Source organism: Protopterus annectens, chromosome 6.part0 (genome assembly GCF_019279795.1).
Source record: "Protopterus annectens isolate FY-2018-M chromosome 6.part0, PAN1.0, whole genome shotgun sequence".
In the NCBI taxonomy this organism is placed as follows: domain Eukaryota; kingdom Metazoa; phylum Chordata; order Ceratodontiformes; family Protopteridae; genus Protopterus; species Protopterus annectens.
The window spans coordinates 11,613,816-11,636,833 of NC_056737.1; the positions used below are offsets into that span (position 1 = coordinate 11,613,816).

A 23,018-nucleotide genomic window follows, 5' to 3' on the forward strand; every position below is an offset into this window, starting at 1 on the left:
TAAATACCTTCTGTACATAACAGACTTGGCAAGTAGACTTGAGACTGAGCATTTTGTTTGTTACACATTTCTGTCTGAGGAGCACATTTTCCTTCTGCAAGCTATATTGAAGACACTGTTTTGATGACTAGGTGCTGGCTGAATGTTGCTTAGATAAATGTAACAATTAATGATAACATCAGTTGCATACCCCTATACCCAACAGCATCCCTCCCAGGTCACAAGACATTGTTGGTGAAACATCTGTCCATGACACCGTCTTAAACTGAGAAGTACATCTGTAGTTCCAAGTGACTGGATGCTTGAAACTGCATTTTGCACAAAAACTCTTGCTCTATATTATTTTACAGAAAGTAAAATTAAATTATTTCTGAACCTGTAACACCAACCCATATTGCAGATTTACGTTCCGCTGGTGATTGAGTCGTTAATAACATACCAGTAAGGATCCCACACACTTCTGTCTTAGATGCTGTACTCTGACTACCTCCCAATAAAGTGAAAACATTCAGATTGCGTGGTTGTGAGCTTCCACTTTTATCAGGAATCTTCCTTGTCAGGTAGGTGTTGTTTACTGCATGTCTAGATACAAACTGCTTTCTTTACACCCTTTTTCCCCATCTAGAAGAAATAGTTTCCCCTAAGAACCAATAGTGTGAGTACTAGGTTCCTTTTGGATGAATAAGAAAGTGAAATCTTTACTGAAACTGTAGTTCAGGTTATGAGCAGAGTGTAAGCAGACACTTTGGATAAATACAGTTGGAAGTCAATGCAAGAAATTGTTCATTGCTGCCAAATAGAAATACTTAGAGAAAAAAACAGCACCTCAGATCCCCAGAACTTCTGCCTGTCAGTGAATGTCTTTATGGGCAGGAAAAATCTCCACAAGAATGACTCCTGTTTCTTAGTAATTTAGTGACCGATCTAGAAGTGGATAAAAGAGGGCTTATTTTTGAACTTTTAAGTCATATATGTAGAAAGCTTCAGAGTGTTAGGCAACAGGATTTGATTTAAAAACAACAAACAAACAAAAGAATGGGGGAGGGATGCGTGTATCTGTCACTGTAGCACATCTCCAGGATCTGATTGGATCTGCCATGTATCTGCATTATTCACTTTATGATCTTATGGAACTGGAATCTACCCGTTAAGGCAGAGAACAGCTCTAGACTGGACATCAGTTCATTGCAGGACAAACACAAACCTAGTGTAGTTTTGAAAATTGCCACTTCTGACTTATATACCTGGAGCAGTTTTGAATATTGCCACTGCTCACCACAGACCTAGGGCAGTTTTGACTATTGCCACTCCTCACTTCCCACAGACCTAGGGCAGTTTTGAAAATTGCCACTGCTCACTTACCACAGACCTAGGGCAGTTTGAATCTTGCAGGTGGTCACTTACCGCAAACCTAGGGTAGTTTGAATATTGCAGTTGCTAACTTACCACATACCTTTGTGTAAAAGAAGAAACTGAATCCTCTGCCGAATTTTCATGTGGACAAAGGCAAGACTTTTGAACTCTTTGGAGAAAAGAAACTAGCTGAGAAACTGAAGCATGCATTACTATATTGTAAAAACACTAAGTGCTGCATTTTGGGCCATCAAGTTAGTATGTAGGCAGCTCATTTATCAGAACAGTAAACTTTTTAACAATATGTTGTTTGGTCTCTTAGAGGAGCTTTTTGTGCTCATCAACTTTGGTTTGAGGGGTGCCAGAGTGTGGCTAGAACTACAGCACTATAGCAGAAGCTGTCATTCTTTTGATGGTGCCAGTTTGCAGTATGCCTGCTATTGGGGTTGCATTTTAAATTTGTAGCAGTCTGTATTCCTTTGCTTTTCCCAGTTAGGGATCCCCACAGCGGATCACCTGTCCACTCTTGATTGGCAGTGGAGTTTTACAGTGTTGAGTTGCCAGCCAGGCGCCCAACCTTCCACAGAAGGCACACACATGCATGCACTCAGGTCTACTTGAAAATACTGACACGCCAAAACACAGACAACGAGATAACCGACACCACAAAACCAACAGTTCAAAAGCACGAAACTTAACATGCCCAACAAACCACTATCCCGACAATCAATAAAACAAAACAAATACCCTTTCCGAAAAACACACACACAACACAAGCACACCAAAAACCTTACAAACTTACACTAAACCTTACATACACAACTATCTATGCACTAACCCTAAACCAAACCCTAACCCTAAGGTCCGTCACTATCACGCACTCACCTAACCCGCACCCCAGCCCTAACTCACTTAACCTGCCCCTAACCCTAAAGTATGTCACTATCGCACACTTACCTTACCCGCACCCTAACCCTAACTCACTTAACCCGCACCGTACCCTAAATTCTGTCACTGTTGCACACTTACCTTAACATGTCGGTGTTCTCAGTGTCGGGCTTTTAAACTGTCTGTCATCTTCGTTGTCGATCTTCCGGTCTCTGTGTTCTCATCGTCGGTGTTTTGGCATGTTGGTGTTTTCAGGTAGACCCATGCACTCACACCTAGGGCCAATTTAGAGTGTTCAATCCACCTACAGCATGTCTTTGGGATGTGGGAGGAAACCGGAGCACCCAGAGGAAACCCACATGACCACAGCGAGGACATGCAGACTCAGCACAGAAGGCACCCCATTAGCTTTTATGTGACGTGATCCAAAGGGACCCTTTTCAGATGCAATCCCAACCAAAGCAGAAAGGTTCAGTAATAAAACCACTGTAGTCTATCAAGGGTGAATACAGTAAGAAATCCATACAGAAGAGAAAAATGCTTATTGTTCCTCAGCAACCAGAGTTCAGTTAGTAACTTGAGCTACTAGAAGAGTGGGTTGGGAGGAGGAGAACAAATGGCCAAAATTGTCTTGCCCATTCTAGGTTAGGGTGCCAGATGACCCCAGCCAGCAAACGTGAGTACTGCAGGACATTGCTGAGGATTAGGTCATAGTGACTATGCAGTGCATGTCAGCCTGATGTCTTAGCTTGCAGAGGCACGTCTCCCACTTAGATAGCATTGCTTAATTCACTCAAGCCTATAGCTCATTTTTGTACACTTCCAGTTAACACCCAGTGTGTTTTAGAGCGTCCAAATCTTTTTCTTTGTTTTTTTTTTTTTTTTGGGGGGGGGGGGGGGTCTGGCTTCTTTAACTAAGTGACTTACCAGCTAATAATGGGCAGTATTAGAAACGGCAAGAAGTTATTAGCAAAATGACACTATGATTGTTTCCAGGATGTGCTACAGTAGAGAAATTAATCACTATATTTCCACCTATTATTCATATTTTTTTATTTGTGTTCGTATTTTTATAAGTGAAAGGCCTAAATGCTAATGGGGGATATGGTATTAAATACTAAGGTTAGAGACAGGAAAGGTAATTGCCAGTGTCCATTTATATTGCTCTATACTGGAGATTTTGCCAGTGGTTTGTTAGTAATTATGATAGTAAGCAGTATTTCCACATGTACTTAATACTTAAAAGAACACGTTACTTGTAAACTATTGCACAGCATCAGGTGAAACTCTAGATGCAGTTGAAGAAAACTGCCTTTGACATCTGTACTGTAAGTTGCTAATCTTGAGAGTGATTCACTGTTACTTATATTGCTAATTATAAAAATAAGCATATATTTCATATTACTGTAAATATCTAAATAAACTTGCACTCAGGAATTTTTTACTGTGATATAAAAGTATATGTCTAATTAACAAAAGTATGCTGATAATATATGTCTAGGTTGTACAATTTCCAAGATATGGCATTTTGTTTTTGAAATTTTTGTAAAAATATAATTCTGGGATTGTGTGAATTATTAATATATTAATAGTATTTATTAAAAGACTGTGAATGCCCTGACTATTAGCACTATAAGAATACTTCTTGCTAATACCATTGCTATTTATACAGTTTAAATAGCCTTTATTGTTCACAGATTATTTGTTTATCGTAATGCTTTTTAAAGTGCTTTTTCAGAAAAATGTCATGGAATGCAAGGATGGGCTAAGCTGCTAGAGGTGTGGCATTGCACACTACATAGGTGTTAATGAGTTAAACCACTGATCAGGCTGTTTGGGGGGACCCTTTGAACAATTGTGGCAGGCTAGTCTCCTCCTTCACTTGCGAGGGTAGGATGACAGTGCCTTACCCACGTTGGAGAATAATTAGGTTGTAAGGCTCTTGCTCTGGCTGTGGAATGAAATGAATTGGCTGTTACTCTTCGTAGGAGAAATGAGTAGGTGAGTTGGGGCTAGGAAGGGGAGCAAGAAGCTATCAGGAAGGTCTTGTGAGGTTGGAAAAAACTCACATATGTAATGGCTACATGTAACAAAATCTGTACATACATTGAAAGAGCCACATTCACACTGGTAGTGATGCACTCAAATATCAATTGTCAGTAGTCCGTCTCCTGCCCTCTCCTCACATGTATTATTATTGTGTCATTTTCTCCAAGATATCAGCATTAACTTGTCACTCTGAAGAAGCTGTGTGCCTAATGTATGGAAATTGTATCTTAATTCTCTTCTAAAATATAAAACATTGAGTACATATGAGTAAGAAAGACCCATCTCTTTAAAATGCACACGTTCTAAAACCCTGGAGAAAAGTGTTATCTATGAGAATACTTTTAAGTGCATTGGCCACTTTCTGAAGCGAGTGTACAAAACAAACTCTAGAAGTTGGGTATTGCCTTCTTACCATATCTGTATTAAATTAAATAGCTTTTGTTGCAAAACGTGCATTGTTTTGCATATATTTTGTTGTTGATGTACCATTGACAAATTTCTTGGAACTAAAAATCCCTGCCATGGTATCATGAAAAATGGTTGTCATAGTGCCTTGCAATCTACATTACTGTAAAGGCTACTGTATTTCCATGCTAAACATATCATTAGGTTTTTTTTTTTTACTCCTTAGCGAAGGTAGAACACTGTATATTGACAGTTAATATAAGTGTAGCTGTAGTAACATAACCACCGTGGATGTAAGATATGGGTCTTCTAAAGTAGCATGTTGTTTTTGCTTACTTAGAATGCTTTATAGATGTATGTAAATCACTGTCCTTTACTACACTGACATCGGACATCGGTGTGGTTATAAAGAAAAAATGGTTAAATGTGACAACTGAAAAAAGAAAACACTATATAATAGCTTCTTTTTTTTTTTGATAAATCACTTGCAGCTTTAGTATGGTATGAAGAGTTGTTGTTTGTCTTTAGGCTTTTTCCCGGTTAGGGGTCGCCACAGCGGAACTCTGGTCCGTTAATGATTGGCAGTAGATTTTTATGAAACGCTGAGGTGCCAGCTCAACACCCAACCATCAACGAAGGCACGCCCATTTATGCACGCATGTCTTTCGAACGCTACCCAGCGGGGAGGACATGCAGACTCCACACACAAGGCACTCCCAAGCCACTCCGAGAATCGAACGGGAGAACCTCTTGCTGTGAGGTAACAACGCTACCGCCGTAATCCTTTCCATACCCACTGGAGGAAACTCAGGAAAGAAAAGCCAGTTACTCTGGTAGATCCTGTCAAATTCTTGCAGTGGAATTCTTGTATTCCAACTGTTTTCTAAAAGATTCTGTCTAAAAATAAAAACACAGGGCAAGTCCGTTTGTTGTTTAATGCTGTGTAGTTTATTGAGTTTCCATATTAGCAATTTCACCCAGTAGACTTCATCAGATAGTTTTTTATTAAATGAGATTACATTTTATTGACCCCTTTAAATACTTCAGAAAAGGGGGTGTGGTGGATGACACCTGTTGCCATTGGAGATTAGTTTGACTGATTCTGTAGAATAATATGACAGACTAGCTATCTGCCAGAAAGGAGGTAAGTTACTAGTATTAGCATTAATTTCACATCTGCATCAATGTAGTAAATGATGTGTGAGTGGCAGGTGAACAAATGGTGCCATTGCATGCACAGCAAGAGGCAGGCAGCTTTGCCCCTGATACTTGCCATCTAGCATGCATGATTTCATTGATTAATATTTTGAAATGTTATATCCATAATATGCACATTTGCAGTATCACAAACAGCAGAGTGTTGTTCAGTCTTTTCCCAGTGATACCTTCAATCTGTCTTACAGACTTAGAGATATAACGCTTTGGTTTTGCTGTAGTATTTATAATTTTTCTTCAGAAAAAATGTATTTCGTAAGTGTGCAGTATGCTGTTCTGTACACTTTTAAACTGAGCTTAACTTGGACCCTTTCCCACTATTTTTGCCTTTGTCCACTAACCAACACATTTGCAAGGCTTATAGAATGATTTACTATCACACAGTACAAACAGAAAAAATTGTAAATTATTTACTATTTTTTCTTGTGTTTAAACTTGTCTTATTTTTTTCCTAACCCATATTTTATATCGACTTTACCAGATGGCCTAGATTATGACTGAAAACGGTCCTTGGATCAAATTTTAAGTAAATAAAACAAAAATTAAAAACATTGCCACCAAATGCTAGAACCAAAGCACAAGCCTTTTTACCTGGAAGAACGCTTCTGTTTGTTTTATGTATATTTGTTTGTGTATGTATATATATGTGGGTGTGTGTGTGTGCGCACATATAGATATATATATCTATATATATATATCTATATATATATATATATAGATAGATAGATATATCTATATATATATATATATAATATATATATATATATATATATATATATATATATATATAAAACATCATTTAGAGGTAGTACAAATCAAGGTACGATTTAAGTACAGGAATTTGGAAAAAACTTTGAAACTTAAGGAAGCAGGAAGATTAATTAGTGTCCTGCTGCTCAGGATTTAATCAAGTTAAGAGGTGTAACATGAAGTTTTGAAATTCACTCTGTCTGCTCGACTCACAGAATATTGTTTAAGCATTCAGGACTAACTTAACTGCTCTTCTACTTTATGACAGAGGGTCAACACTGGCTGAACACATTTCAAGCTGATGTTGCAAAATATTCAAAGCTAATTCTCAGATCAGATTGGCTCCTTAATGTAGTGGTTCTAGCTGGTACATGAGATCTCTGATGTAAGTTGGCAGCAGCAACAACCAGTTCAGCAAAGAGCTTGTTTGGAAAACTTCTAGAGCTGGACTAATTGTATCATGTATTCATGCATCTGATGCTCCGTAGAAACAACGCAAAGTCCAGTATTCTGAATGAAGCTATGAAACCAAACACCGCTAAGTAATAAGCAAGAGATAGAGTAGGGCTGCGCAACTCCAGATGATATTGAGGTCATACTGACATTGTGGAAGATCTTGTAGCATCAGGGACATTGGGAAGATCTGTTAACTTAAAGGGAAATCTTTGTACTGTGTGGAACTGGATCATTCTCCAACACCTTATTAGGCTGTGTAATCTGGAGTGTTTAGCAGTTAGGTGAGATACTATGTTCATGAAACTGAAAGATGATGCAGACATAATAAGTAAAGCCAGTGCTGTCACTTTAACTGAGGTATTAGTAGTATCTTCAAACTCCTGAAAATTAACGAAACAGTAGTTAATAAAATATTTGACAGATTACTCTATCCATCCAGTATTGTTTAGTTGCATCAGACTCCTGTAGCAACCCAATGAACAGCTGTCACTGTCCACAAAATTTAGTCAGTAAATATGGAATCGAATTAGATTGCCTGACCTGTCAGACAACAAAGGCCAGCAGGAAGAGTACATAAGGCACTTGTAGACCAAGTAAAGTAAATAAAAAAATTACTTTATTCAGACCGGTTTCAGCTACCCAGCCTTCCTCAGTGAAACAAAATCACAAACATATTCCTAATTAGGCTATGTATATCCACCCCCAACCAATGGAAGACATGGTTCAACCCGGAAAATAAAAAACTGAAAAAAGTAATACAAAAGCATTACAAATAGAACAGTAAACTGAAATCACATTTAAGTATTGATATCTATGCATGTGTAAATAAAAAATACATATAAAGACATTATTTATACATATGGTAACATACCTACATATACAAATCTAAATGTCGCATATATATATATATATATATATATATATATATATATATATATATATATAATATATATATGTGTGTGTGTGTAATTACACATACATGTGATCAACACAAAATGTGATCAATAAAATTATTTGATATACATAACAACAAAAATAAAAAAAAACATAATCTGCTGTGGTGTCCTGCATATGCCTTAAAAGGTCATACTCTTATAAACTTTTATATATATTTGAGTACAATAACTAGAATTACATATAACCAGTCCATTATATATGAATATGTTTCAAAAATGTAATCGAGACATTACGATTACCAAAGGGGTCGTCCTTTTGACTTATCAAGAATGGTAAGATTTTCAGATGCCAATAGAGTGGTCAGCAATAATACATCTAGGAAGAGACCTAGATCCATCTTAAAGAGAACAGATAACTCCTATCTAAGCACACCAGGGGAGGAATCCTCATTTATGGACAATGACAGTGTCAGTATCAGGGAATCACCCAGTCATAAAAAATCCAATGCACCACACCCTTTAGATGCAGATGGAAGTGGCTGGGAGGCCACAAACACCAACATGGGGATAAGAATAAACTCAGTGGAAGGCTTGTTACAGACACTTCTGAAATAATAATGTTGGTCAGAATGTGCTTAACTTATCTGATAATATAGTCACTGATGTCTTGTTTTTTTGTCATAGACTTAATCTCAAACAATTTTTTTTCAGACAACAACACTCAAAGATCTGAAGAATTCATGTTTTACAAATCTGGATTTCAACCACCTATGAACAAACATGTCTCTATATTTTTACAAACAGTTTTAAGAGACTTACATTTTCCACATAGGGAATCATGCATTCTGGGTCAGAACCTTTTCTCTTCTGAAATAGCTGCATTGGAACAACTTAGAAGAAACCACAATATAGTCATCTTACCAGCTGATAAAGGAGGGGCTGTGGTTGTCATGACTATGGGATATTATTTAAACGAGGGCAGGGGACAATTATCAAACACCAGATGCTACATGTTAATGTCCATAGACCCCACTCCTGTATTTAAGAAGGAGATTGACACATTTATAAGCCTAGCAGTAGAGGAAGGTATTATCAACAATTCTACTCAAAATCATCTCACTGTTACTGATCAGCAGAAACAAATACTCTATCTACTTCCAAAAATTCACAAATCACTTTCTCAGCCTTCGGGTAGACCTATTGTGTCAGGTATAGGCTCTTTGACCGAACCTTTGTCAGCATTTTTAACTAAGTATCTAAAACCTTTACTGACTTCGGTCAGAGCTAGGATTCAAGACACAACACAATTTCTTCAAATAATATCTAACACCTAATTGGAACCTGGTTGGCTAATGTGCACCCTGGATGTAAAAGCATTATATACGAGTATTCCCCATTGGGCTGGTTTACAAGCTCTACATTATTGGTTGGAACATGCTGCCATATACCCTCCTGAATTTAACACTCTACTGGTATGTATGGCAGAACATGTCCTGAACAAAAATGTGTTTTACTTCCAGGGTGAATGCTACTGGCAATTGCAAGGTTCTGCTATGGGAGCTTCCTTTGCTCCCATATGTGCGGATCTGTTTATGGCCTTTTTCGAGGAATGCATGATCTATGATCCCCTTCATAACCTTTACCAAGTGGAAATAGACATCTGGCGTAGATATTTGGATGATTGCTGGATGGTGTGGTGGGCAGATGGGGCATATTTGCAGGAATTTTTGGACTACCTTAATGACAGCTTGTGGGGTATTGAGTTTACTTTAACATCACATCATGACACTATTAATTCTTTGGATGTCACGGTTTGTAGGAATGAGGATCATACCCTCAGTACCAAGACCTTTAGAAAATATCCTCAATACAATACCCTGCTCCATGCATCTAGTATGCACCCCCGCCACACCATTCGCAACATCCCCAAGTCACAATTTATGTGTATTAAAAGAATCACTTCATCTGAACAGGAGTTTGAACATGCCAGACAAGACTTGTGTAAAAGGTTTTTGGATAAGGGATTTAGGGAATCCGATATTGCCAGAGCTAGTGAATGGTGTATTTCTCAGGATAGAGGCACATTGTTGGAGTATAAACAACGTAGGACCACACAAGAAAGTCATAATCTCAGGTTTGTGACTACTTATGGACGCAACCATAATGCTATCAGGGATGTATTAGATACTCATTGGAATATACTTTTGGCCAATGATGAACTTAGGAAATATTTAGGCCCCAAATGGCAATTCTCCCACAGACATGGGAAAACATTGAGTGCTCTTTTTTTGCACTTCAGGCACAAGGAGAGGGGGGAACAGTATACCAACAAATGACAATGACTGGGGACAAACTACTGGGAATGTTCCCATGTGGACACTGTGGGTCATGCCAATTTGTGAGCAAACTGAAACAATTCACCAGTGCCAACACCAGCAGGGTATATGACTTACGGGGTTTTGGAAATCGTGGTAGCAGTTGGATAGTCTATTTAGCCACATGCAAATGCTCTGCTTTTTATGTTGGCCAAACCTCACATTCATTGAGAATCAGGATGTTGGAGCACAGAAGTGATATCCGAAATAAAAGCGAAACTAATGCCCTATATAGACACAGCATTAAACATGCCATTGCCGAGTTCAGGTTCATGGTTATTGATAAAATAATTGGGGATAGAAATAACCAACAGGGTTGGCACACAATTCTGAACCATAAAGAAAAATATTGGATCATTAACTTAGGGGCATTATTTTCCCCAGGACTTAATGACCATTTATGAAGGACATTATGGATTTTCATGTTTATTTTGTTGATTTTTATGTATGTGTGTAGTATTTGTTCCATATATTATATGTTGTTTATATTCAACATATTCATATATAATGGACTGGTTATATGTAATTTTAGTTATTGTACTCAAATATATATAAAAGTTTATGAGATTATGACTTTTTAAGGCATATGCAGGACACCACGGTTGGTTATGTTTTTTTTTTTCTTTTTGTTATGTATATCAAAGAATTTTATTGATCACATTTTGTGTTGATCACATGCATGTGTAATTACACACACACACACATATATATATATATATATATATATATATATATATATATATATATGCATACATATATATATATATATATATATATATATATATATATATATGCATACATTTATATTTTTATATGTAGGTATGTTACCATATGTATATTTATTTAATGTCTTTATATGTATTTTTTATTTACACATGCATAGATATCAATACTTAAATGTGATTTCAGTTTACTGTTCTATTTGTAATGCTTTTGTATTACTTTTTTCAGTTTTTTTATTTTCCGGGTTGAACCATGTCTTCCATTGGTTGAGGTTGGGTATATATAGCATAATTAGGAATATGTTTGTGATTTTGTTTCACTGAGGAAGGCTGGGTAGCCGGAACCGGTCTGAATAAAGTAATTTTTTATTTACTTTACTTGGTCTACAAGTGCCTTATGTACTCTTCCTGCTGGCCTTTGGTGTTTTGAAAGGTTCATGGTTTGGTGGTGCATTCCGTACTTGCAGAGGTTCATAGATTCATAGATTAGTACTAGGCTAACTGCCCTTATGAGCCATTTTTTTAAGCCTAGCCAATTATCCCTTGTGAGACTCAAACCCTGCACCTTGTGTTTGTAAGGCAAACACCTTAACCATTAGGCCCCTCCCAAAGAGGTTGGCATTTGGTTGTTCTGACCTATCAGACACCCACACCCACCCACCCACCCCGTGGAGGATGTTTGAATCACTAATCCTCTTACCATGTGTGTTTGGGATGTGGAAGGAAACCAGAGTTCCTGGGGGAAAATCTCTGCATGAATTTGCCCCCCCCCCCCCCCCCCCACTGAGGACAGAACCAATGAACCTCTTGCTGTGAGGCAAATGTGCCTTAACACAATTATATGTCATGCACTGCAGATGACTCTACAGGGTCAGAAGGAGCTGGGCTGAGGACTTTAAAATGGGTACCAGTCAAGATTGCAGTGCATTTGTGACTGACCCTCTCTAGTGTACTCAAAAAGTGCAGGTGCTGCAGTACACATTTTTAGATTGCAATTGTATTATCTCAGAGCATTTCACTTTCTCCATGGTACAGTTGTTATGGTAGTAATATATCTGTATATAAGTCATAGGATTTTTATGGGCTGAGCCTTCTGTATTATGGGTGTAACTGGAATTGTTAGACAGTTTCAAGGGTCAGTGTTCGGTTGAACTATTTCAGTTTTATAATCACGATTTTCATTGCTCATCACTAGTACTTCTCAATTTAGTCATGGATCCAGCTAGTATTGTGATCAGTGTTATACGAAAGGGGAGTCCAGGTCAAATGCTAGCAGGCTAGATCATTTAAACATGTTGCTAAAGACTCATCACGTTGTGAACTGACATCAAAAGACATAATGTTCAGCAAAGGATGCTTGTGGTAGGAGAAGTGTGGTCACAAAGCATCTTTTCTCTGTGGGCATTTCATAGAAGTTAGAACTATGCCTGCTTGATCTTTACTAGGTATTGGATTGCATTGCCCATGTTCAGCCATGATGTTGGCCTTTAGTGTGGAGTAGGGGCATGGGCATCTTTTGAAGAACACCTTTGGCATTCAGTCTAGACTATTCTTGTGATTGAGCTTCAAAATGTTAGTACAGCTCAGGTTTACAGCCATCAGTGCCCTCTGCAGGAAATTCCCACTGACCTTTTTAAAGGACAACAAAGGGATTGTATTATTAAATGCTCAAATTCTCTGTCCTTTTTCTTCCTATCTGCAGTCCCTGCTTTCAATAAACAACAATACAGCATCTGAAATATTTTAAATCAACTGCTTCTCTCCACTATAACAGTACCTTACAGTACTGCGGTGGTTTCACTTTCAAAAACCTTTTATCCTACCCTGGGAAAGCTTGCTGCAGTCTCCAATTCATTGATGTCATTAAGGCCAATGAATACATGTAGTTTTCTGGCCAGTTCCCTCCCCAAACTGACATCACCACAGCCGTCCTAGAAACCCACCCATGCTGTGATGTCACAGACCCATACAGAAAGTAAAGGCTAGACCAAGGAAACAGTACATGAGTCAAGTCTCCTGTTGTGTTCTGTCAATCACAGCAGGTAACAGCTCAAGTTAACCTTAGCACTTTGATAGCTAAGGAAGTTAGGTGTGAAGGGGAATGGGAGATGAGTCCAAGTAGTACAATTCAGGCCTCACAAAAGACTACAATTTAGCCATTCTAAAAAGAAGCAGCAGTAAAAAGCACTTTGAAATTCTTCTTCTATGGCATTTGCACTGTTTGTTTTAAGTGCTCATTGCATGGCATGAAATGTTACTTAAAACTAACCGAAAGACAGAAGTGTATGCATGTAAAATTAATGCAGTGACAGGAGCTTTAGGAAGAAACAGGCCTGCGTGAAGTATTTTTTTACAGACAAGCACTGCATTGTGGGATAACTAGAGGCAGATAAAACAATCAGGAACACTTTAAGATGCTAGATCCCATGTGGTCAGACTCGGACATTACGTATAAAATATTTAAAAACCTCTAAATTAGTCTGAGTGGTGTTAAAATGTAGGAAACACCAAACCATGATGAAATAAACATGATTTTGTGTCTTGGGTGTGGTTCTCCTTTAAGATGGAGAACTTCTGCTAAATGCCCACTATATCAGAAACCGTGTGAGATACACATCTAAGAACATAACAAATCTGACTAATCTCTGTTGACAAACCCTTTGTGATTTTGAAAATGAAAAGCATTTTCAGTCTGTGTGTGATGCCCTTTAACTTTTAGAAATGTTCATTTCATCATGAAGTCTTCAAATGTTTTGGTATGAAGCAGCAGAGAATAGGTTTATTCCCTTTTGGCAAAGTTTACAGAAGTCTCTTCCCCGGAGAACACTCTCCCAGTGCTATTGCCCAGTCACTGTGCCCTTGATTGGCCACTCCATGTCCATGTTCTTGTTCTACTGCTATCACTTTTGCTTCCCCCACGTAATGTCTCGCACCAGATTTGCTGTAGGCCAAGTTCATGACTTTGCATTTGTTTGCACTGAACCTCAGCTGCACACTTGGTCAGTCTTTCCAAATCTTCCCAAATACGTTCTCCATCATCCACTGCTACACCTTTCCTACCCTATCTTTATGTCCCTTGAACATGTCTGAGACAAACATACTGAAGGGTACTCGATCTAAGACTAACCCCTGAGGGCATTCTGTTCCCTCTCCACCTCCTTTATCTGTAGCCTGGTTTCTGTCCACTGTTCTCTCCATTCTTCCCTGCCTGCAGCACCCACCTCTTGCTTTCCTTTACCAAGACTAAAGCAAAATTCATTCCATACCTGAATTTTTTACCCAGTTTTTGTAATATCCCTCCCATCTTTGCTTAAGCTGTCCAGGTCTGTCCTTTCCTTCCACCATTCTACAGTGAACATAAAAAAAAAGAATTGTTCCTCTTGTTGACCCCTTTTGCTGACACTCTCCTATCAGTTTTTCACCTTGCTGCCATTAACATCTTTGGTATCCTCCTGCTGGATTCCTAGTAATGCGACTGCTTCATGCCCTCATCCTCTTCTTTCCATGTCTTGTAGACATCCTACAAGTAACTTTCTCTTGCTTCAGCTTGGATTGAATTTTCATGTTTCATTATCTAAGGATAACAGTTTGTAAGAATTCCACTTGGAACCACCCTATTCAGTTCAGTTTTTGGGGTGCCATCTTAGATTCCCTAAACACAAGGTCTTTTTTCTCTGGAAGAGGGAGGAAAATTCATGTTTTTATGTTGAACAGATGCAGCGATTTCTACAAGAGAATAGCTTAGGGCTCTGAGATGCTTAGCCTCTTGAATAAGTCATGGCTCCCTACAACCAACAGGCTTCATAAATGGAAGATTCATGGTTTGGTCAGATCAGTTTTGGATCTCACTTTTCAGATACTAAGTTGTAACTCTGCAAGTAAATCTTTCCAGACTTTATATGCTAGACTGTCCATGTCACTCTGTCAAGGGGAACAGATCAGTAGATTTTCAGTTCTGAGCATTGCTACAGTTTATGGTTGAAAGAACATTTCCAGACCACTTGGTCCAGGGTTCCTCAGCTCACCCACTTCTGTCAGAGGGCTAAGATGTTTGTTCAATGATAGTCTGAGTATAAGCTCTCTTATTGTGCTTTTATCAGACTATGGTTCTTCATGTCAAGTATTGGTTGAATCTTACTGTTGTATTTGCACAGGCCAGTGACTTGAGTGTTAAAGCAGGGGTGAGGTTTAGGGCTGTTATCAAATTTGGGGTTGGGTTTAGGTCAGGATTTGTGTGCACATGTGAGACATGCTCTTTTTTGAATGGGGCAAGGTGGGTTTGGGTAGCACAATGGTGCAGTGATTAGGGCTGCTTCACAGCAAGATTTTTTTCCAGTGTTTTTGTTTGTAGTGCCTTCTGTGTGGAGTCTGCAAGTCCTCTTTGCATTTGCCTGTGTTTTCTCGAGGTCCTTTGGGTTTCTCCTACATCTCAAAAGCTGTGCTTTTATTGGATTGACAGCTGTGTGTGTGTGTGTGTGTGTGTGTGTGTGTGTGTGTGTGTGTGTGTGTGTGTGTGTGTGTGTGTGTGTGTGTGTGTGTGTGTATGATGAACAAAAGGCCTGGCAGTGTAATTCCATTTTCTGTTTGTCTAGTAAACTCTGGATGGCAGTAGTTGTTCATGGGGTCAGTATAAGAATCTGCAGTGATTTCATAGCATCAGATAGATGCAGACTAGGCTTTACCTTCAACAAGAAATACAATGAATATTTACTCATATGATATGTTGTGTGCATTTTCAGTGAGTTTGCTGTTAACTAAAATTCTAATTTTAGTTTTCCACTTTGTGAAGTCAGTTATAGTGCTTTTAGTGCGTGGTTGCTTACAATGAAATTATGTAGTTGCATCTTATATGGAGGTGGTATTTCTGACTTGAAGGCCTGTTCTGAATAAGTAGAGAGGGAATTCATTTTTGTAATTGTGCAGCTTAACCTCGCATATCTAGGAGTAAAGCTTAGGGAAAAAAATGACTGGACAAATAATATTACTCATGGGCCATCTAATTGTGACAATGGACACTCTGATAATAAGTGCATAATTGACAAACTGTTGGAAACTGAAGAAATAAAGTTGAGAGGTCTAGTTCATGAATTGGGGCTTGCCGCAGATCAGGTGGACATGCAGCTGAATGCAGTTGACATGAATTGAGAATATGTTCTGTTGGCTAAAAGGCTGGCCAGATGTCATGGATTTGTATGAGGTGTTTTACTCTGTACTCCAAAGTGCAGTGATGCCTGAGTTGATTATAGTAAGCTGCAAGGGTTCAGAGGAAACAGGCCTTTTCATTTGGGGTGGGGCAGGCAGCTGAAGCCATCCATAAAAAATGGTTTAGGCTGAATTTTTAACTACTTTTCTCTTTTTAGAACATTGGTTTTTGTCCTGTTTTTGACCGTAAATCTGCCTGTACACCAGAAACATACAGCTTCATATGTTTTGCAAGTTGCTTCTTTCTCTTGGAATCAGAGCTTAGTTGTGTGCCTTCCCTGCAGCTTCCTTCATTCACCTTCAAAATTGTTTTCTGAATTAAGATCAAGCAAATATCATTTATATAGTCTGAAAATTTCAAAAAAAGGTTTGGATAACAGTATTATTACATTGGTATGGTACTTAAATCACTGTACACCCTTCTAAAACTACTTTCTCAGTGAAGTTTTAGGAGGGTTCTTTATCCAGGGCTAGATTCCCTTATAGGCTGGATGACTGTTTACTTCTAGAGAACAAGTCATCCTTGTATGAAGGTGTATTGCAGGTGATGAGAAAACATGAAAGTCTACTGCAAGGAAATCATACCTCAGTGAATGGCATATTTAGTTTATGCATGTAAATGAAATGGACCAAATGAGCCGTTTTTGACCATAACCTGGTCGCAGTAAATTTGAACAAAACAGAGAAGAAATAGTATTATATTTTGACAGTAAATGAGTAAGTACAGTATTTCAGAAACATTATTTTTGATAGCCTAATTTAAAAGTATTCATTAAATATGCTGAAGTCATTGTATCTCAGCTCAAGAGGTGTAGTTAATTTGCCACAACTCATCAAAAGGCCACCCTGAAAAGAAGTAAAGCTCATATGTTTTTGTAGGGGGGGGGGGGCTGTACACCTCTCACCTTACTTTTAAGGTAATAACTCCATGAGTGCAGCAGTAGTGGGGAAAGAGGAATCCTTTGAGTCACAATTTCTGTGCCATGAAACTGATTAGTTGTAATGCTCTCATTAAAGGTATCAGACTAGCAGTGTCTACACAGACAAGTGTTATGATAGTAACAAGAATTGTATCCGCAGCGATCATCAGCAACTTGCCCTGTGTAAGCACCAGTGACTAAAGTTCATTATTAATGGCATTATATTGTGTATTTATCATACAAATATATCTCAGTATATGCAACAGTGAAGGGCATCTGGCCATATCTATGAAGTAGGTGTAGCAGTCTTGCATCTGTTTTTCTATCTGTTACAGTGCTCACAGAGTGAGAATAATAAAGAAAAGGGGGTATGGGTGTGTGTATATGTGTGTGTGTGTATGTGTGTGTGTACGTGCACAGGTGGATTTGCCTTCATAAAAGTTTCATTTATGTTCCTTTTTCATTTGATCTTAATTTTTAATACCTTTGTCCACACTATTTGTTGATCATCAGCCACCTCCTGGTCAAGTCCGTTTATTGGTTTCTCATCACCAATGTGAAGGTTGACTGGGAGAGGCCATCATTTTAGACAGCTTTTGGGGTGGTTCAGGATTTTTGCTTTAAAGTCCTACTTCCGCACATGCTCAGTGAAGCATAGGGAAGAGAACATGAAGGTGACTGACCACAGAGGCCATCCCTTCACTTTGACAAGGAGAGGTTGCTCCAAGCAGCCCCCCCCCAAAAAAAAAAGCAGTTAGCAGCGGTGTTCCCCTGTATCCATCAAGGAAACTGCACATCTTATTTCCTCATATTTTGCCAGTTTCAATGAGATGTCCTCAGTGTTTGTGTACTGGAGCTCATGCAGGTCATTTGTTGCTGAATTTTTGTAATAGGTGCTAATGAGCTATATTAGAATCATTTGTTATGTTATCTTAATCTTCACCTCGCAGAGTATGTAGTCTTGTTAATATTTATTTTGTTCTTATTTTACATTATCTGTTGGGGAAGACATAATGACATGATTATTTTTGGCTAAATATTGTTTTTCCCCACAGTGCACTCTGTTTTTCTAGTGGATAGGATTATAATGCTCTCCCCTCCTTTGCAGTATATTCTTTCTATTCACTTAGTGTGTCAGTATATAAAATTACTGTTCCTTTAAATAACCCCTGGTTTACAGTATCACTGTTTTCTGTTGACTCTCACAGTTTTATATTCTTTTCCTTCATTTATATAATGAGTCCTTTCTTTCAGCTGTAGAAGGCACTAAAATTTAAGTTGCATCTTAAATTAGTAAGACTTGGTAAGCATCAAGTTTTCCTCCAACATTCACTCTTTGTGAGAATGTCACATTTCATACCATTCCAGCCTCAGTCGCTGTACTTATCTATGGTAGCAGAGTTTACATGTGTTGTTACAGTAAGCCTCTACAACTGTAAAGACTGAATAGGTTTACAGCCCCATGTGGATAGTCATTGGCAGGGCTATGAACTTTGCTAACTTTTCCTAGACCAGAAACCTTAAATTGGGCTGCATGATGTGGTGGCCAAGGAGACAAAGTCCTGAATAAAAGTACTGAGAAATTTCATGCAAACCCAAAATAGTGTGTGCAGAACAAGCTGAATATCAGTGAAATGCCAAACAAAATGAGAAGTGGCTAAGTCGTGCTTTACTTATGTGTGCCAGTGTTTGAATAATTTTGTAGGGGGGACTACATTCTGAGATGAAGAAAATCTTTATTTAGCTGTTTGTAATTTTTTTGTATACCTGTACAGAGGGAACTGGCGACCTTAGTCAAGAATTAATTGTATAAGCTTTTAAAACTGTGTTTCTATTCACCTGTGTTAAAAATTTAATTTATAGAAGCCAGAACCAGTCTTGCCGCTCCACCTTTCTACTACAATTTTTCTGAAAAACAGTGTTCAAGATGTCTTACTTCACATTTCTAAGGCTATTCTGCAGGATGTTATAGTTTCTTTACAATGTGTGTGTGTGTGTGTGTGTGTGTGTGTGTGTGTGTGTGTGTGTGTGTGTGTGTCTGTGTGAGAGAGAGAGAGAGAGAGAGAGAATCCTAAGTATTTTGGTTTGTAGTCTTTTGTGAGATCATGCCAGCTCAGTCCATGTATTTGAGAAGGTCTGAAGAAAAATCTATTTCTGGATGATACTTCTACAAGTAGTTGGCCATCTTGGTGTTATTGTTTCAGAAAGTACAGTAACAAGCTTAGCTTAATCTTAATCAAGGGCTAGCCCTTGTTTGCTGTGTAGGTGCATCAGGTGTTGATATATGTATATATATTTTTTATGCTTCCAGAAGGAATTGTTGACATTTTTTCAGTACCATTCCTTTTATAGCAGTTCTTGTTTGCATGTTTGAGTGGTCATGGCATAACCATACTGCATCTGTTCCTTTTCTTAGTCTAATATTTCTGCAGTCTGTTTTTAATTAAATACTGCCATCTTCTGCTGATCTCAAGTTCCAAGGCCTGTCTTTAACCCTCTGTCTTGTTCCATCTGGGGCAAAACATGATGGCAGAATACCCAAAGTTGCAACGCTGTCAGGGTGGACTACTTATGCCCTGTCCCGTAGCTCCCATCATTAGTGCATGATATGCAGGTCTTGTGTGTGAGTGGTACCACAGGAGTACTCCGCTGTAGGCCTACTTGTAGCATGTTCTCCCAGCACATTTTCTGTTGTCATGTGCTACTGTCTCCTCCCCAGGGCTTCACCAAAACACCGGACGTCTTGCAGCTAGAGCAGCTATCATACCTTCTCTGAAAAGAAAGGAAGCTGATTTCAGCACCCCTCATCCTCCATCCTGACCCTGCAGTCCTCTGGCATGAGTCACTGATTAAACATAGGTCACAGGGCTGCAGATGTAGCTATCCAAAACCACTGTCACTGATAAAAAGATCACCGGTGCTGCAGATGTAGCTATCCAAAAACATTGCCACTGGTAAAACATAGGTCACAAGGGCTGCAGACGTAGCTATCCAAAAGCACTGTCACTGGTAAAACATAGGTCACCAGGGCTGCAGACGTAGCTGTCCAAGAGCACTGTCAATGGTAAAACATAGGTCACCAGGGCTGCAGATGTAGCTATCCGAGAGCACTATTGAGATGGTGTTTTCTGTCACATTTTCTTTTATTTTACTTGGATCTTATTCAGTAAGTTTTCCCTTTTGAAATATCCCTAATAAGACTACATATGTAATATTATTTGTTTATACGATTTGTTAGAGCACTGATCCCACTGGACCAGTTTTACTCTCACCTCAGAATGTGAACACACACATCAGCTGGAAAAAAAATAAGAAGTAAGTTGCAAAATAAGAGAGCACACTAAAACAAATGTATAGTCTATATACAGTAAAAATGATTAAAGAAAGTACTCAGCAGAAACCAGTATGTACAATATTTACATCAGTTAGAGCACTGACATGTTAGGAGTTGGAGAAGAAATGCTGTAGTAAAAATGATAGCATGTGTGTGAGATTAGGGAGATGAGGTTATGTGACCTGAGGCAGAGCATTTACAAGCAGCTTGTGCTGTGAAATGTTCTTAAAGTTGTGCCTAAAAGGAGGTGTAGTTAGAGAGTTCCTTAAGATATGAGAGAAGATCTCTTCAGAGTTTGGGTCCAAAGGTAGAAAGTGGTTAGAGAACTGCAGTCTGTTTTTTGTTGCTTGCAAGAGAGGCCCTGAGTGACTGTGTGATCTAAGACTATGTAATGGAGGCTGTATTAATAAGGTAAAAGAAAGACAAGCAAGAGGTTTCTGTCAGGAGCTGGGACACATGGAAGCCGAGGAGTAGATTAGCTAATTGCTGAACTGGCAGTCAGTTGGCTTTGGCTAGTATTAGCCAGTGGTGTCCATAGTTTGGGAAAAGGGTAATGAAGTGGCAGACGGAGTTGGAGATTGATTGGATGGTGGTATAGTTTATTTTGGAGGCAGTGCTACAAGATTATTTTTGTAATTTCATATTGCAAATGATCTTACAGAGAACTGCATCTTGATGGTGGTGTTCCTTTAGATTCCTTTCTGTACCCTTAACTTATTTTGTTGCTTGAATTTTCTGTTAGTGATTTGTTTGGGTCCAGAAAGTTTGCTTCCTTCTGGGCCTACCATTAGTAGCTGATCCGGTGACCCTCCACAAGAGACTGAAGAGTTGTTTGGGCCATCTGTATAAATGGTGTGGTAGTCTTTCTCTGACAGATTGCTACAGAAAGGACCACTTTAGGATTGTGGTGCGTAACTTATTTTCTTGTTCCATAGATATAAATTTGAGCTTCTCTTCAGGAATCTTAGCTGACTGGTTCTGTAAGTGTTTGTTCTTTCTTGTACATGTCAATTTATTTAGTTTCTGAATTTTTTTTTTTTGCTGTTTCTCCCTGCTGCTTCTTCAGGAGGTCTGACTCTCTCCATAGCTTCTGTGATTATCTTGAGATGTATTTACGCTTAATAGGCTACACTTATCATCCAGTAGGTGGTGGTTGCAGAGTGGTCAGTATTCCTTTTCTAAACGTTTTAATTGTTTTTGGCTTCATCTCCCATTCTGCTTCTTTGGAAATTATAGGAGTGGGGTAATTTTCTTCCCTTCCTGTCTGTCTGAGGAACTGCCATGTTACAGGCTGAGCCTGCAATTGGTCATTGTTTGATTTGTGTTCTACCTCTGTAAACATGATGAACTAAATAAAATAAATGATAAAGACGTTATCTTTGAAATTTTATGTTGCAGACAGCAGTCATTGCTCCTGCCGATATTTGCATGTTAGAGCTGCTAAATAAACTGAAGGTCATTGCAGTACTGAGAACCATAAGATGAGCTTTTTGGGAAGTATATTCTATTTTACCATTTCATTTTTGAAAGAAAAGCTGTTGTGTGCCTTTGATAAAGATTTATTGAAAGTAGGGTTAGCAAGATGAAAAAATGGGAAGGAAGTCATCAAACATTTTTTTATCCATGCCACTTGTATCTCAGTTGTAGCATGTCATCTTATAATAATTGCATTTAAGTGGCTTGCACTGTCTTTGGGAAGAAGAAAATAAAACCAAGTACTTTTTCAAATTTTTAAAAGCTTAAAACATTTTTTTCTTCCTCTTTTAAGGTTCTGTGAAGTTGCAAAAGAGAATGGCATGGACATTTTCCGGGTCTTTGATTCTCTGAATTACCTCCCCAATATGATCTTAGGGATGGAAGCTGCTGGAAAAGCAGGAGGTGTAGTAGAGGCAGCCATCTCTTATACTGGAGATGTAGCTGACCCTAGCAGGACCAAGTACACACTGGATTATTATGTGAACCTTGCTGAAGACCTTATGAAGGCTGGAACCCACATTCTGTCAATAAAGGTAGTGTCGCATTACTTACGTGTTGATGAACTGCATTGTGTTTTTATGTAATTTACAGTCTTCTTTTCAACAAAGGAAAAAAAAGTGAAAGATTTGTGAATTAATCACTTACCAGGCATACCATAAAAAAATGTGCTGTTTTCCTGTATTAAAGCCCATTTTGTTTTATATATTGCCTTTGCAGACATGCTCATGATTCAATTTTTCCATTTCTCCAAACTACAGTTCCTGCATAAGCAAGAAAAACAAAGTCTTTAAAGTGTTACTTATGTGTATTTACAGAGGTAGAAAAATATCACCTTATTGGTCTTGTTATACAATATTATCTGTAGTAGTGTACAGGCTACAGTAAATGTGTATGCTTACCAAAGTAATGGGAGTCTGTTCCTGCCCATAAAAAAAGTAATGGGAGTGTGTTCCTGTCTGTGATAAACTGAGAGGCTG

General features: G+C 38.4%; 1 protein-coding gene across 4 annotated transcripts in view; it reads left to right on the forward strand.

Moving 5' to 3' along the window:
• The window catches only part of PC (pyruvate carboxylase), a 2,844,646-nt gene that overhangs the window by 2,455,311 nt on the left and 366,317 nt on the right, over positions 1–23,018 (forward strand). For all 4 annotated transcript variants that reach the window (XM_044073797.1, XM_044073795.1, XM_044073794.1 and 1 more), the window contains exon 15: positions 22,334–22,574. In XM_044073797.1, the coding sequence (XP_043929732.1) occupies positions 22,334–22,574 (241 nt within the window). The remainder of the gene's footprint in view (positions 1–22,333; positions 22,575–23,018) is intronic.